At 45.4% G+C, this 16,748-nt stretch overlaps 1 protein-coding gene across 1 annotated transcript in view; it reads right to left on the reverse strand.

Annotated features, from left to right (window-relative positions):
- Nucleotides 1-296: 296 nt before the first annotated feature.
- Nucleotides 297-16,748, reverse strand: part of ABCA5 (ATP binding cassette subfamily A member 5) — a 31,986-nt gene continuing 15,534 nt past the window's right edge. The window contains exons 19-40 of the mRNA XM_068655493.1: nt 15,595-15,714; nt 14,376-14,577; nt 13,953-14,122; nt 12,993-13,126; nt 11,758-11,895; nt 11,487-11,600; nt 10,957-11,127; nt 9,937-10,050; nt 9,551-9,688; nt 9,086-9,160; nt 8,467-8,558; nt 7,665-7,791; nt 7,419-7,536; nt 7,212-7,303; nt 6,885-7,060; nt 6,320-6,395; nt 6,140-6,234; nt 5,439-5,558; nt 5,107-5,256; nt 4,123-4,202; nt 3,806-3,861; nt 297-3,121 (exon numbers count right to left, since the gene is read on the reverse strand). Coding sequence (XP_068511594.1) covers nt 3,014-3,121; nt 3,806-3,861; nt 4,123-4,202; nt 5,107-5,256; nt 5,439-5,558; nt 6,140-6,234; nt 6,320-6,395; nt 6,885-7,060; nt 7,212-7,303; nt 7,419-7,536; nt 7,665-7,791; nt 8,467-8,558; nt 9,086-9,160; nt 9,551-9,688; nt 9,937-10,050; nt 10,957-11,127; nt 11,487-11,600; nt 11,758-11,895; nt 12,993-13,126; nt 13,953-14,122; nt 14,376-14,577; nt 15,595-15,714 — 2,666 coding nt within the window. The 3' untranslated portion in view covers nt 297-3,013. The remainder of the gene's footprint in view (nt 3,122-3,805; nt 3,862-4,122; nt 4,203-5,106; nt 5,257-5,438; nt 5,559-6,139; nt 6,235-6,319; nt 6,396-6,884; nt 7,061-7,211; nt 7,304-7,418; nt 7,537-7,664; nt 7,792-8,466; nt 8,559-9,085; nt 9,161-9,550; nt 9,689-9,936; nt 10,051-10,956; nt 11,128-11,486; nt 11,601-11,757; nt 11,896-12,992; nt 13,127-13,952; nt 14,123-14,375; nt 14,578-15,594; nt 15,715-16,748) is intronic.

Here is a 16,748-nt window from a genome sequence, read left to right on the forward strand (position 1 = left end):
AGCAGCGCGCAGCTGCTGCGGGGTCACTTTTAGCAAGAGCCCGGATCGGGGCTGAATCGATCTGGCTGTGAAACACGACAACTTCACGCTGTTGAATCCCAAGTGTTGCAACACCACGATTCCCTGAACTCAATTAAAAATATGATCTTAGTCCCTGCATTAAAATAACCCTGAAGGCTCCAGCCGTGCTGAATGCCGCGCACTCACCTGCACGGTGCGCTGCGCTCCGGGCTTTTTGAGCCAGTGCCCCCTACTTCTAGGGCAGCAAAACACATGCATAATAAAAAGACAAGCACTTAACAATCTAATCCATCTTTATTTTGGTAGTTCTTTCTGCTGGAAAATGGAAAACCTCAACTTTACAAATAGAGCAGAATGGTAAAATAGGAAAAAAAATACAAGTATTAAATAAACTGCAAATGATTCAAAGTGCCTGACTGTGACATCAGGAGTGTTACAAACATGGTTAGACCCACAACCTGCTGTTTCCTGCTACCAGAACACTGTATGTCAGCTACATTAGGGTTTACTCACTGCACAGATGTTTTTAAATACGGGTTTTCTTGGTAACGTGAACAAAATCAGACACATTAAATTCCTCCATATAAAAATACATCCTTATAATAAGACCACAGAGTAAAGGCATCTTCAGATTTCTGGATACACTGGCTAATTACTCATCGCAACATCCCTGCAAAGCAGCTAAGGATCATTATGCCTGGGAAAGGCAGCATGAAGAAAGATGATTTGCCCCAAGGGCCACAGCAAGCCCAAACCCCATGCTGCATCCTCTTCCAGGTGTTGCACAGAGTGGGGCTCAGGTTGTATGGCCAGCACTTGGTACATCACTGACAACAGCTGAACAAAGGGACTTAATCTGCAGGATTAAATCTTAGACTTCTAGGATTATTCTAGAGTTTAATTTTGCATGTTTTTTTCCTGTTCTGGCAATTACAGACATCATCCGACACTTCGGAAGACTTTTTCTATAGTATACTGTAATTCCAGAGATGTCTTGGGGTGGCACCTTACGCCACATTGAAAGCCAAAGCCACAACACCAAAAAGATCCTACCCACATATGAAGTTAACTCAACGTGCCAGATCCTTTATACAGCAGGTTGCACAACTACAGTGCCACATCACCTGGGTTACACCGGGGTGAGGAACAGGAAAACCAAGCTGAGGAACTCCAGGTGCTAACAAAGTTTCCATAGGGTCTGTTTGAAATGTTAGACATTATGTGAAATAGGATGATGTTACCCAGACAGAAGTCTCATTGTACAGAACTACCTTACAGCCTATTAGGTGAAAAGGACTAAAATTAGAAAAGGGCAGCAATGGGGCTGCATGTGCAGAAGGGACGAATTCGGGTCATGGTCCTGGTGCTACCACAACTCCAGGGCTCAAAGCTTCACCGCAAAACAAAATCTGTACCCTGAGCTGCAGCCTGAGGGTACGGGGAAGGAAGTGAGAGTTGTACATCTCCCTGTGCTGGGGTGAGAAACGTTTGCATGATGACAAAGGAAAACAGATCTGGGCTCTCAACGTGATGAAAAACCAGTATTACACAGACTATGTACAAACAGCTGGGCCACAGAAGTCCTCATTAACCCTAGGTTTCTGAATTTCCTCAAGAAAAGCAAAGGTATTTTCTAACTTTAACGTGAAGATGCACAATCGATATGACTTATGAAGCCAGTGTTTTGGTAAAAATGCATCACTAAATTTGTTCATTGCAGAACACAATGAACAGTTAACAATCTTCAATTTCACATATAAAACTAAAAAAAGTGATGATAGCTTTGTGTAGAAAATAATATATTTTAAACATACATCTGTTGGATCTTAGAATAAAGAACTATGTATTCTTCTCTTCGTAGTGCTTCTATGCAAAGTAAAGGCACGATTCCTACGTGTGAGGTTGTGAAGTGGGATCTTACTCTTTTGGGTTTATGAAGGCGAATGGAAAACTGCCACGCTGGGATGAAGCACGCTATGCTGAGCACACTACGGCATTACTTACTGCGATCACTACAAGGAAGGATTAGGATATCGTGTTGCATGTGCTTATGGATTCACCGCCAAGAATGGAAACAGCTAAAGGGACTGCCTCCAGCCCAGCCGGCAGGATACGTCGCACCCCACAACAGAATTGGACTGTTTCTGACACAGACTAGAAACACATTTCTGCAAATCCCATAACTACACAGCTATGTCTTTGTACTTTTACCAAGCTGGGGAGGGGGGGGAAGCATCCACTTCTGTGTACCTTGTTTAACCCTACAGTGCATGCATTACACACAGCAGTGCTGCCACACCTGCCAGTCTGCAGCAGAAAGGACCACGAGTGCTGACAAAGGATGGGTCGCAGCTGTAAGTGAGCAGTTCCAGGCTGGCTGGACACCAAGCTAAGCCCGTGGGGTACTTCAGGACCCTGCTTGCAGTGAATACGGTTACACCGGAGCGATTTTCCCCCTCTCCAAAGCAGGTGCATCTTCTAAGCGTGAGCAGGGATGGATTAGCCACGGGGATAGGACCTCGTGGGGACACGCACGGAGCCTCGCTGGGCAGACAGCGATGCCTGCAGGGGAAGGATGCTCCAGGGGAGCTGGCGTTGCCCCAATGCCCAGCTTGCAGCGAGGGCAGCCCAACCTTGGCATCGTCAGAGCACAGCTAGCAGCGGTACTGCTGGGGCAGGCACCAACGCCAGGAGATGCCCGAGTGTCCTGGCAGCGTCTGCTCACTCTGTGTGAACCAAGAACCAAGCAGCAGAGGAGGAATGTCACAAGAGGCAGAGTACTGGTGGGGATCCTCACTGCTTCCACCACTTTTGCAGTGGTATCGCTCGGGCCGGGATGCTCAGCGTTCCCAAATGCCGTTCTCCTTCCCTGCCCCAGATGCTTTCCACGTACTGCCCTGGCAGCTCAGCTCCCCCAGCACGACATGGTGCAGGGGATCATCACTTGCACAAAGCACCAGCAGCCCGGCGAGCCGTCGGGATGGCGAGGGGCTCAGAAAACGACCCTGTCCTCCTGTGTCCTCTCCCACCACAGCGTGCTGTTCAGGGTGCCGAAGCTGCTGTCCTCCTCCTCCTGCTCCCTAGCAAGCTCCACAAAGACCTTGAAGGGACATAAGGGAGATGAATGTGCCAGGTTCCTTGGAGGAACTCGCTCAGTCACAAGACAGTTTACGGTAAAAGCCTTACAAATACAGAACATATTGCTGCAGATCCGACTTGGAAGTTTTTCGTATTTTGGATTTTTTCCTCTTTGCTCCTACCCTCCCACCTCAAAACAATGGGAAGGAAGCTGCACCAAATACGAGCTGAAAGCATTTGTCATCAGTGGTAACTAATCCAGATTAAGCAATAATAACCTTCAGTTTTACCCCCTTTTCATAAAAAAATAGCAATGCCTATCTTTCTAAGAAATCACAGTGATAGTTCCACTAATGCCACAGTTATTTTTTTCTTTGTTCTAGCCAGCACAGCTGGCCTGACTTATTTTAAAATGTAAGGGGAAAACGGGAATAAGGGGAACTGAAAGTCCCAATTCACGTTCTGAGGAAGTACAGCCCCACTTTCCCGATACCAGAGAAGTCACCAGCGGAGCAGCCTCAGCCCCTTGGAGCTGGGCACCGAGCTCCAGCTGTGGGTACAGGGATGCCCACAAGGATGCACGGCTTAGAGCCAGTAGACATGAAGTTAATCTGCCCCAGACCCCTGTAGAAACCCCATCCTGAAAACTTTAATGCCTAAGCCTGGCATGGATTACTTTCATGGAATAACATTTGCTTCAACATACCTGTTCCAGTGTTGCCTGAGAAAAGCTGTACTCCTCGATGTTAAAGGTGTGTTTTACTGTTAAAAGAATTCAAGAGAAAGCATATTTAAGCATACTTCGCTATCTGAGACAACTGGATTTAAAGCATTTAAGCTGGTACATGTGCTTACTGTTGGCTTCACAAGAAACAGGGATGGCAACAGCAAGAGAAAAAAGGAAATTAAATGGATTTTCAACATAAATGCAAATGTGCCTCTGCACGTGGAATGAAGGGAAACACATCAGCTGTGGGAGACAGAAAGATTTCCAAACACGATGGGTGGCAAGTGCTTAGTTACCTTCTTCCAGCTTGGAAAAACAATGTGAAAGCGACTGTACATCTTCTCTAGGGATTTTATACGCCAAGATAGAAGCAAAACTAGAACAATCAAACAAAACAAAATTAGCTTCAAGTAAAAAGCAAAAATACAAATATCCAAGTGAACAAATTTAAATCATTTACTAAAGACTACTCGAGGCATTTTGACGAGTTGTCCACACACAAGAAAAGAGGGATGGCCCAGTTCCAGGAGAGCAGCGGGGTTATAACCCGTTTGAGAGCACCCTGGTTGGGATGCTTCAGCTGAAACTCACCTGGGCCTGCTCGGTGCTTTTTATGCCCTTCAGCTGAGAGTCAGCCATTTATATTCTACCTATAAAGGGACACACAAAAACTCCTGCCAGGGCTTAAACGATGAGGTTTTGCCTTTCACACCAGCTCTGACAGGGGTCACGCTGCACCCAGTGCTCCGGAAGAGGGACCTGCTTTACCCTGCACAAGGGCTTGTGAAAACCAAACTCTCCTCCAAATCTCCCCCATGGGAGGGATGTGCCTTGTGCAATGCCTGCAGTGCTCTTTCCGACATCCTCAGCAGCAGTCACCAGGAATTCAAAGCTGCTGGGGGAAAGCCAAGCAACCCACCCTCAACCCCAGGTCCCCACAGTTCAACCAAGTGTTTCCAGCTATGGGCAGGGATTCCGTGCCTCAGAATTCATCCCATTTCCAGGATGACAGAGAAGGAAGCCATCACGCAACAGTTATGCAGAAATCTGGTTTTGCTTCTGCTATGCCACTTTTGCACACATGATTCAGATGCTTGGCCCTAGCTGGTGGCACGAACACTTCGGGTTTGCTGACTTGCAAAGCATTTTTTTTTAAGCTGTATGGGAATTTTTTTGTCAATGTTAGCATTGTGGCATTCCTTACTCATTACTGATGAGCTGCTGAGAAATCAGAGACTTGTATTAAGCTCAATGTTCTCTGCTTATTTGTTAAACATTACCTTTCCTGGCGATTTGCGTTGGGGAAGATGTGCAGAATCTGCCTCTGCAGATACTCCAGCTGCTGTACATCAGGTGTTTCCTTTAATTTCATTTCCAAGAAGTATCCTCTGCCAAATTTACTCTTCAGGTGTTGAACAGTGCCTATACACCTACCAATGGCAGAGAGAGAAAAGGTGGTACACGCTTTACACCACACTCAAAAAAGCAGATTGACATCTAACAGCCCCTTTTCACATGCTTAATTTTGCTCCAGGTTGAGACAATTGTTGCCTAATTTTTAGAACAAGGCTCCATGGCCAGCAGCTGCCCCATTTCCCACCGCCAGCAGTACCTGAGCTGCCCGGCCACCAGGATGGCCACGCGGTCGCACACAGCATCCGCCTCCTCCATGTAGTGCGTGGTCAGAATAGCTGCTCGCTCCTTGTTTTTAAAGGCTGCTCGAATTGCCCGCCTACAAAACAGGAAAAAAAGGAATTCCCAACCAGGACACTACTGAAGCAACAGCAAAAAACAACACTGTGCATAAAATGTTAGGAAGATACCGGGAGGGGAATCATCAAATAACGCTGCTGTTATAGAAAAACAAATTCAGTCTTTGTTTCCTTCTGGTTGCTGAGGTTTTTCAACTGTCCTGGTCAAAGACAGCTGAATGTCAGTATTTTGTGGAGAGGTGCACAGGCAGACTGCCCCAACACCAAGTGTCCATGCTCTGTATATTACATTTCTCCTCTCCCGTTAGGTGTGCAGTGACTCCCTGCAGCCCTGGGGTTGCTTTGTGGACTAATGGCAGAGCAAGGTGTCCCACTGAGGTTTTTTTTTAAGAAAGATGACTCAAATCTCATGCTCCTTGTATTCCTTTACTTTGAAGATTTCTTTCTCCTGACTTCCATGCTTTTCACCCCGGGGCTGTTCCAGGAGAGGACACAGGGGGTGTGCATCTTGCCCCCCAGCTGGTAGCATCAGCAGCGATGGGGCTGCTCCCCAGGACCAATTCCCAAGCGGAGAGGAGCCCCCTGCCAGCACGGCACTCACCACATGTGCTGCTTGGCTTTGGGGTCCATGCCAGTGGAAGGCTCGTCCAGCAGCGTCACCCGTGGGCTGCCCAGCATGCTCAGGGCAAAGCAGAGCTGAAAGGAGGGCAAAGGAGCAGGGTAATTGCCATGATGCCTCCTGCAAGCAGGCACCACAGCAGCTTTGGAAGCAATTCCATACCTTGCGTTTCAGCCCGACTCCCAGCTTCTTCGTTGTCTTCTGCAGGTGGTCTTTTAAATCCAGGGCACTTGAGATGCTGTGGAAGGAGAAGCAGACATGAAAAGCCCAGGTAACACAGGGTGTGATGGTTCAGCTTTCCTCTCATCACACTGGAAGCAATCAGTCCCATTTAAGAACTCAATTACAAATATTTGTAGAGAAAAAGCAAAGCAGTTAGCAGCATCAGAGCTGGGCGCTTCTGCCTGTCACAGGCCCTGTGTCTCAGTGGAACCATGTGTTGACAACCCAGACATGGCTCCAAGCTTTGGTCTCCCCATCCTCGCAGCCCCTGCCAAGGCTGTCACTGGCATTTCACAGTTTTTTAGAAATAATAAAATACAAAAAACAATTGAATTTTGTGCGGTTTAATCTTTATCTCCTAAGCTACAAACTAAAACTTGATGAATTTGCTAAAATGATCTGAGCAGAAACTCAAATAAAAAAAAAATACTGTTAGGAAAAGTGAAAAAAAAAAACACCACCAAAACAGTTAAAACCTCAAATGTTTCTATAATAAACTACTTACCGTTTTACAACTTCCTTAACATCAGTCTGACTCATGCCTTTGATAGCGCCATAAATTTCAAAGTGTTCCTGCAGTGTAATATCTGGCCACAGTGGATTAGTTTGAGGACAGTACCCCACGAATTTAACCGAGTCATCGTCGCTGTTCACTCCGGAAGAATAATCTCCCATCAGAACCTGCAGAAGTACAACAGCTTCAGTCGATAAAATTGTCAGTTTTAGAGCTGGTTTTGTTGAAGATTTAGAAAAAGACACTCAGGAAGGGCAGCAGTAATGACAAATGTTAAGCATGGATTCGCTTTCTGTTTGGTTTGTAGGAAGGATATACCTGCCCGCTGGTCGGCTCAACTTCTCCAACAAGCATGTTAATTAACGTGCTCTTCCCGGCTCCGTTGGGTCCTAATAATCCCAGTATTTCTCCTAAGGGCAGGACAACACACAAAACACTGCTTGTGAGGTCAGACAAATTAATTCACAAAACCAAGAGTCGTTTCTGTAACCGAGGCAGCTCAACAGCAAACGATCCAACCCGAACCTTTCCTCACGCAGAGAGAGACATGTTTCGTTGCCACTTTCTTTATTCTCCTCCCTAGACGGAACTCCTTCCTCTCATCATACTCCTTGTGCAGGCTGCTGACCACAATCGCTGGCATCTAAGAAAGGAGAGAGGAAGGAACAGCGATGCTCTGGCACGCTCTGCACAGAAACCAAGTCCCCATGACCCGTGGTGGCTGCAGCCCCCAGCAGCCACTGAATTTGGGGTTTGGGGCTGCAGCGTTACCTCCTCGCTATTGGGGTTGCTCAGCGCTTCCTTCACCCGCAGCCTCTCTGCCTTCACATCTTCATCTTCGTTCTCATCACGCGGGGCATCCGGCAGCTTCCAGGTTTTGACTTTTGTGAAGCATTTTCTAAGGGGAAGAAAACAGCACGAGGCCTGCGCTCAGCATTCCGGTGATTCTGAGAAATCAATCCAGATTTGCTCTCCGGTTGATACAGAAAGCTTTTGCGCTTGCCAAACCTTGGAGTAATGTGTTTATGCTGCGCATCTGAGAAGCCCCAAAAGAGCTGAAGGAGCTGTCAGTGCGTGCAATTATGCCATTTTAACGCTGAGCTCTTTGTTAGAGCATCCATCTCTGATGCTGCAGTGGGAAGGGAAGTTCATGGCTGCAAAGCAAGCAGCAGCTCTGCTTCGGTGGAAGCAAGTCACTGCTGCCCCTGCAGTGCTGCTCACCCTCCTGCTGGTGGGCACTCACAGCTGTGATCCTGGTTATACATTATCAGAAGAGGCATTGAAATCCCCTTATTAACCTTATTTTTAAGTAAGATTGCCCTCAAAATTCATAATTCTGTATAAAGATAACTCAAAAGGAAGCAAAAGCTGCGCTTTATTTACTGAATTTAAGGCAACTGAAGAGACAAATTTTGTAGATATTTCTGAGGGGATATAAAACAGATATTTTATTCTCTGCAATATCCCCCATAACTGTATGCTACGTATTGCAGTTCAACCACCTGCATGATTTTTCAGAACTGCTTCCTTGGACTTACTCCTTTTTAAAAGTCTACTCAATAGAGAAACACACCTGAAAAATGGATCCTCTCGAATTGTCCTCCCTCCGTTCTTCACCTCAAAACATCGCAGCAGGAAGAGCCACACAACACACTGCAAATAGGGCTAAAACAAATAGAAGTAATTTGTCAGAGCACTGCTAGCCCTCTGGGGATGGAGATCCTACAGGTGGCCCTATAGGTAGCCCCACCGGTGTGAGGAGTGATGAGAAGCACCAGCTCTTCACCACAGAAATGCTGATGGCTCTGAGAAGATGAAATATATTCTTATGTCCCTGCTTTAGCCACAAAGAGCTGGCAGTAAAGAGAAAGTCTGCTTTGATTTAATGGCAATTGCTTGGCTTCTAGGAGAGAGACAGACTGTCCCCTGCTCTGGAGTTCGTCCTCCATCGGTATGGACTCCCATAATAATCAGAATTAATAACAGCACTGTTAGTAACTCTACTGAAGCAGGAGATATTGAGTTGGTAAGTACAGCAAATTTTACTGATACTGTTCTGCTGCAATAGCCTGCAAAGCAGCAGACCCCACAGATGCTGAGCATTAGATCAATTTTTTACTAATGCAGATGCCCAAAAAAAGGGGTCTGCCAGCTGGAGTTACCAATTCTCTATGGCAAATAATGATGCTTACTGCTATAACTGCCACCAGGAGCCTGTCCCATGGGTCATGGTATTCTCCATTCTTCTGTTTGTCTGTCCACGAGACCTAACAATGCAACAAAAACCCTGTTTAAGTAAATAATTACCTACCAGAGACCATGTATTCTGCATTGTGCTTTACCCTGCGAGCTCTGTGCAGATCCCAATCAATGTGCCAAACCAGCCCAGCCCCACAGGCTGAGCAGCACATGTTTTTTTTTTATCTTTTTTTTTTTTATCCTTTCGATATTTAATGGTAGACTTGTGTCTTTCCTCATGTTAAACCTGCAACACTCTGCTTGCAGGAAAAAGGTGACTTTTTGCCAGCAGCTGCCCTTCTTCATGCATTAACTGGCTACTGATGGCACTATGCAGGTCCCAGTCATGTCTTTAAAGGTGCCCACCCGATTCCAGCTATTTGTAAGCACTCTGGAGAGCATCTGCTTTGTGTCCTTACCTTTATGAAACAGATCAGACAGCCGATAAGGGAGTAGATGGGAATGAAGATGGAGAAGACATAATGCAGGGTGGTGGTCACTGTGTAAAAATCCAGAAAAAAGGCCACTTCGGTGACAACCGTACACAGCAAAGCTGCCTATACAAAACAAAGAAAAAAAATTCCATTTTCATTCAATTCTGGCTCTAAAAGTGTACGTTACTTAATTTGAGGCATATTTCTAAAGCTTTTGTCATTTAGTATATGTCAGTAATAAAGAAACATTGGTAAATGTTCAATTTCTTGTGCAGTAAGGACACAGTGAAATGACCAGGCTGGAAAGGCTGGCGTGGCTTTGGAGAGAACCAGGCCTCCCAGCTAACCAAAGCTGAGGGAAAGTTACTCACCACTGAGAATATAAATGACCAAAATTCTTTTGTATTTTGGACTTTTTTAAATGTGAAGGAGACGACGTAAGTGAACAGCACGACTGACGGGACGTAGCCGATCAGGCAAAAAAGCTGCAGAGACAAGAAAGGTTTCTCAGGAAGCGTGCAGTGTGAACCCATTTTTTTTTTTGTATGTTTATCAGCTGATGTTATTTTAGGATTGTACATGATTCTGGGTACAGCATGTGTCTTTAAATACAGAAATAGATGCATAGGTAGGAACGCCCTTGAATGTAGTTCCATGTTTGCTGTATTTCCTCTTGCTTTTATTTAACACAAAAAACACAGGCTTCCATAAATATCAACCTGATGATTTTAAGAAATATTACCAAGCCCTCCATCAACGTTAGCATTTTTGCAACAATCAGAACAAGGGACAGATGCAGCAGTAACAGATCAGCCCTGCAGCACAACGGTCACACCCCAAACCTGATTAGCGCAGAGCTACCAATTCTGGGAAAGAAACTGGGAAAATCCAATTCTTCTCAATTACAGCTAAGATTTCAGAAAAGCCAGCTCTGACTATAAAAGATATGATGGCTTGTAGCCTCCTTAGTTTATGCATATGCTGCAATTCATTGTGGAGCTGGTCTGTGTTCAAAGTCACCGCAACCTTGTCATTAGCAGAGTGCCGATGCAAGCGGCGCAATTATCAAATGGCAGCAACAGCGCAGAGCAAATTGAGCAAAGAATGACGATGCACTTCCTTGGAAGGTTCTGGTAATTTAAAGCTCTGTTTTATTCTGGTTCTCAGTTAAACCCTAAATACTTCCCCCCTCCCCCCTCAGGGGAAGAAGAGGTTTTGCCTTTGGTACATTCAGGCTGGTGCCTCTGCACCAGGAACCCTGATCAGGCATTTTCTGTATACATTGTTTTGGAAAACCCTGCTGAACCATCTAATAAAAATAAATGCTTGTGGAAAATAACAGAACCAAGCCCCTGCAGCCCTGTGTGTCCTCAGGTCCCCACCACACTCACCACAGCCATGAACTTGCCAACGTAGAAATAGATGCCATAGTGGAAGGCAAAGAGGCTGCCTATCATCAGGACGAGGATGGAGAAGAACAGCGGGAGGTCAACGACAGCTTGGCCCACCCAGTAAGCAGATGGATAAAGCCCTGCGATTTTCAGCTGCGTGTATGCTTTGATCTGCAACAGGAAAAGAAAATGCCCACGATGGTCATCTGTATTGGTACATGGGTGGGCTCTCATTTCTTGATATGACTCACCACTTTTACATGGACATTGTATACATGTAGAAGCACATCGCCCACTTGTTGCTGATCCTAGCTGCCAAAGCACGTAACATTTCCACGGAAAGCCAAAGGGCTTTTCTGAAACCTGCTCTACCCGATGCCACCAACACCGGAGTCACTCCTGCTCTGCTCTGGCTGCCCTGTGCCTCGCAAGGCAAAGGATACTACTTAAAACACCTCTGCAGATCTTTCCAAAAAATCCCAAGATTTTTAAGATCTTGTGTGTCTACAAATCCACACCCAGAAGTTTACCTTATGGTTTTCTGCATTCTCCATGGCAAAATAGGGTGGCATGCCCGTGACAATGATTCCCAGCAGCACAGCTTCGAAATAGATCTCCAGTTTGAAAACAGTATCTGGAAGATCCTGAAATATACATCAGATTTCTTCAATAATAGAATGCGTGTGGGGAAAAAATGCACTTATGATTGGAACACGACTGGGAGTGCAAAAGCATGAGTTCTTGAGCCCACCTCAGCACCAGCTCTGCTGCCTGTCACGAACTGTCCCCAGCCCTGCTCACCTGGATGAAGGGGTTGCTCCAGATCTGAATGCTCTCGCTTACATTCAGAGTGCGCAGCAGTAGGTTGCTGACAATATTCATCAAAACTGGCACAGCATGCACCATGGTACTGTTGAATACGATTGTGAAAACATAGTTCTGGAAAGAGAAGTATTTGTTACATTAATTAGTCTGCCTGAAGGGTAACGCCCTGAAAGGGCTCTCCTGTGGGCTTAATTAAACCTGAACAATGATAAAAAAAAATCTCTGCATGACAGAGGATGCTTTGCAGGAAGCTCTGTGCTGCTCAGAGTGGTTAGAACACAAAACCTAATTCAATAATACAGTCATGCTCATAGAGAACAAATTATTTGGAATAAATCCTCAAAATGTTTTATGCAACTGTTACACTCTGACAAATGATGCTCCAGCCAATTACAGACTGAAAAACAAAATACACAAGGATCTGCACTCATAAGGTCTTGCTAATGCATTTCAAAAACAGACAAAAATTTATGTTAGCTAAGGACTGCACTGTCACACTGCTATTAGTAGTTGCAACAACAACAAAAAAAAAGGGAACAAGAGATAGAGCTGGCATACTGCAAAGCATTTCCTTTGTTGGAAATTAAATACAACCCTGATATTCAAATCATCCTGACACTCCTTCAGTGACCATTGTGAAATGAATAATTCCAGTCCAAGATACTCATTTTTCTTTACACATGAGAGCACCATGGAATTATACTTCTGTCAAATTGTGTAATTCAGCCAGTGCAAGTAAGGAATAAGTTCATATGCCAGGTCTCTTGTGAAGTAAAATATTTCTCTTGGCTTTTTGTGTGTTTGTGAGGAAAGAAGAGGAATGGAAGTTTTATTAACCTACCATAATTATCATTATGAAAGAATGAATTTATTTTGAGCATATTTCCAGTCCTCTACAAGTCCTCTTTGCAGGCCTCTTGCATAAGCAATATTATATGACATTATTTGATTATATAATTCAATACTTTGGACGTTTAAAAATTTGATCTCCTTATTGAAAACAACCCAGAGCCTCAATACACAGAGTGGTCCCCAAATGTTCACACAAACAGCAGAGATGAAATTTCAACCCTATCACCTCAAGTGAACAATCAGCATCAACCTCATCAGGCTCACCCCGAGCCTGCCTTTCAGGACAGAGCAACAAAACCAGCCCCTGGCCAGCTGCTCTGGGATATGACCGAGCAGGTCTGTCTGTTTGTCTGTCTCACCTGTCTGGATTCAAGGTCAAACACATTTAAACCTGCACTGTGAGGTGCAGCTGAAACGTAGTCGCTGTCATTGAACATCTCCACCAGGACGTTCAGGCTCCCGAGGGAGTGGACAATGTCATCAATATCCGAGTCTGGTAAGAGACAGAAAAAGACATCACCAGCTTGCAGTGTTTTACACAAAATTATTGATGTGTTTTCAAGTCAGCAGCGCTGCAGTCTTCTCCCTGATCTAACCATATGATAGCGACCACCCTTTCATTACACGTGCCCGCTAAAGAGAGTCCTCTGCTGTTCTGAGCACCGCAGATGTTTTTGTCTCTGCTTCCCCCTCCACAGCCTCCCCAGAGCTCAGGAAACACTCGGTTATTTTATACAATGAAGTCGCACAGGCCAAATGCAACAGTTGGAAGCAGAGGTGCCAAGGAGCATCATCAGGTTACCCAGCGTTTCAGCTGCACAGACAATTAGCTAACAGACAGAAATCAGAGGCGCTTTGATGCAGTATCTGGAGGACTGAAAGCGTATTATGTACAAATTCCCAAGAGCTCAAAAAGATGTTTATTTCTACTGCCCAGATTGCTGCTAGCCACTTTTAAAACATCTCCATTTGAAACAGAAAGGAATTTTACAAAGCGCTTTGTAGCAGGATTTTAATGCCGATGTCTCCAAGTGTCTCTGTGCCCAGCTCCTTCACACGGATCATCTTTGTGTAGGGAGCACAGCACCACCACACACAGGAGGAGGAGGGAGATCTCTGAAGTGAACCACACAACACGGAGGATTCTCACTCTCTACCGTGTCTGGCCACTTGGAAATGCTTGATTTGGATTCACTTCAAGAAAAGTTGTTTTGAACCCAGAAGGTTGCACCCACCGCCTTTCCCCCCATCCTGCACCTTCCCTTCCTCACCCCAGGGGATGCAGCAGCCAGCCCTGCAGAGCCCCTTCCCTCCCCTACCTGTGGAGTTCTGCAGCAGCAGCCGACTCCTGTACTTGTGATATTCCTCCCCAGGCTTCAGCAAGTACAAATCCGGGGAGAGTCTGACAGGAGCTATTGAATTTTTGATGTAGTGGTGCGTGAGAAACAACAAGATCTGAACGACAAGGAAAATCAGAAAAAGCAACAACCTGAAAGAAAAAAAGAAAAGGTTTGGTTTTATTAAAATTCAGCAAATGCAGGCCCAGTTGATGTGCACGTCTATTAAAACAACATCTCCCTCACCCTAAAATGCAGCTATTCAACAGCAATGAATAGCCTCACACTTGGTTATGTTTAAATGTAACTACAAACAATAATTAAATTGCATCCTGCCTCTTCCCTGGTGTCATTCAAACAGGTTTTGAGATTTTTGTATACAGACCAAAAAGCCTCAATACTTACATCACTCTGACACATTTATTTTCTCGCCTGAGACTAAGGAAGTGAACTTTTGCTATGGTGGAAACCTGCTTCTTCCACAGGGCTGCGTGGCTCATCGGGGGCGACCTGGTCTCTGAGAGCATCAGGAGGCTCTGCTCCATGTCATCGAGTGACTTTGTGTCTGCCTCCTCCTGCACTTGCTGGGAATTAAACACGCTGTAATCTGGAACAGAAGAGAGTAAAAGGGTATGGATTGGGCTGCTCTGACAGGGCTACATGGTTTGAGATCATAGGTCTGGAGGAAGATTTTCTGAAGTCAATTCTTGACCACTGCTATTGAGAAACCACCTCATCCCTCCCCAGGCTCTCAATTTAGCCCCAAGGCCAAAGATACTAATGTACCCCAAAGCACACAGATCAGACACTGAAGGCAGATGATACAGATTTCTGCCGCGGGGAGAACAAAACTGATAACCTACAAACACTCAGACGGTGCAGCCTTGCCCCAGCTCCACTACATCAGCCCAGGCACATACCTGCATTACTCAGCATCAGCACACTCAGCTGTTAAAGCCCCTTACACCCACTCAAAAACTTTGCAGCGTGGATAGTTTACTACTCTGCATTGCAAAAAGCTCTAAAAAGATAAAGGCAGCTTCAACCCTTCACAGCTGACATCAGAAGATCTGATCAGCTCTGCAGTAACAGTCGGCGGTCCCAGCTTTTCATCTGGATGAGATTTAAAGGAAGGGGAGAAAGACAAGCTCAGCTTCAGCCTTACGTGCAGGCTACCAATATTACTGCTCACCTAGAAGGCTGGAAATGAATTTTATATCATGAATTTCTTCAAAGTAAGCTCCATGAGGTAAATAGAGCACATTATAAAAAGATAGACATAAGAAGTGCAGCTGTGAAGCAAAGAAGTGAGATGTAGGTACACTGTATGAAAATTAAATCGTTGCAGAGACAGCACCAAAAAGCCTTTTCTCTTCATCCTCCCAGAATTTCTCTCCACCCAGCTCACAGCTTGTGTGTGTTTTTCCTGATAAATATTTCAAAAACCTGGGATAACGCAAGGCCTGAGGTGCCCTGTGCCACCAGACACAGTGCTCTGCGAGGCGTTTTTAATTCTTACCTCCATAGCAAGCCTCCTAGCAGCGACGCAGCACAGCAACACCTACACTACCTCGTACTAAACCACATACAAGGGAGAACAGGAAAAAACCATGGGCCGTCCCACCTGCTTGATCGATTTCTGCCTCAACTTCCAGCTTCAGGTAGACATCCTCCAGAGTCGTCATGGAAACACCGTAAGTAATAACGCCCAAATGGGAGTGGGTGTCGAGGTCAGAAAACAAGCCTGCAGACAGAAGTGAAGCACACTGGTTGCTCTGGGACAGGATCACATCGTCCTCCTGAGAGATCTTCAAGCAAGCCAGAAGTGCTCTGCATCCCTAAGGCCTTCAAGACCATAGCATGTAAATGTGGCTACTTCATCTTGAAGACACAGGTCATGGCATGACAACCAAGGTGAGGATAGGCTCATTATAGCACAACACTTTTCATCCTATGTGGTCAGGTACAGAAAACGTGGTTTTCTTACACCACACACCACATCAGCATTCTCTCGAGTTCAGCACTGCCTCCTGGCTGGCTCCAAGAGCCCCTCCCCTGGGCACAGCACAGCAGGAGAGCTCATCCCACCTAGATTTGTGCTCAGGTACAAAGAGATTTTACCAAAAAAAAAAAAAAAACAACTGAATAATTGCACATTAAAAAAAAAAAAAAAGTCACCCAGTTCTGTAAAACCAACTTAATTAGGCAGGGGATCCTGGATGACATGCATAGCTTGGAGATCAAAATTATGTTCACAGAGTTCACAGAGAGAGCACTTATTAGTGCCCCAGGGCAAAAACCACTACCAGGCTCTTGCCAATCCTATGAAGCGAAGCACTTGACAAAATGAAGAACTTCAGAGCCAATACCTCACTGAAGGAAAACATAGACTCATAAAATGGGAAGAGTTGCTGGACACCCAACAACACTCGCCAGGTCTCCCCAGTTGCTCCTGCCTCCGTTGCTGAGGCACATCCTAGCCTCGGCTTCTCCTTAAAACAGTTTGGGGGAACTGAATCAGTCTTGCATAAAGATGTTTCTTTTTGAAAAGTACGAACAGTGACTGCTAAAGGTAAAGCTAATAAATTATTTACTAGTTAAATGTAACGGGAAAAGGGCATTTATGAAATGTGAGCTGCAATCACATCCATATTGATTCCCCCTTAGCTTTTCCAACAGTGAAAAGGACACACTGTTTCTTCCATTTTCTTCCGGGAAACAAACAAGGAGTGCTGTGTACAATTAAAATCAGATAATTGCTGCCATCTAGTGAAACTA

This window comes from Anas acuta, chromosome 18, assembly GCF_963932015.1.
Source record: "Anas acuta chromosome 18, bAnaAcu1.1, whole genome shotgun sequence".
Classification (NCBI taxonomy): Eukaryota; Metazoa; Chordata; class Aves; order Anseriformes; family Anatidae; genus Anas; species Anas acuta.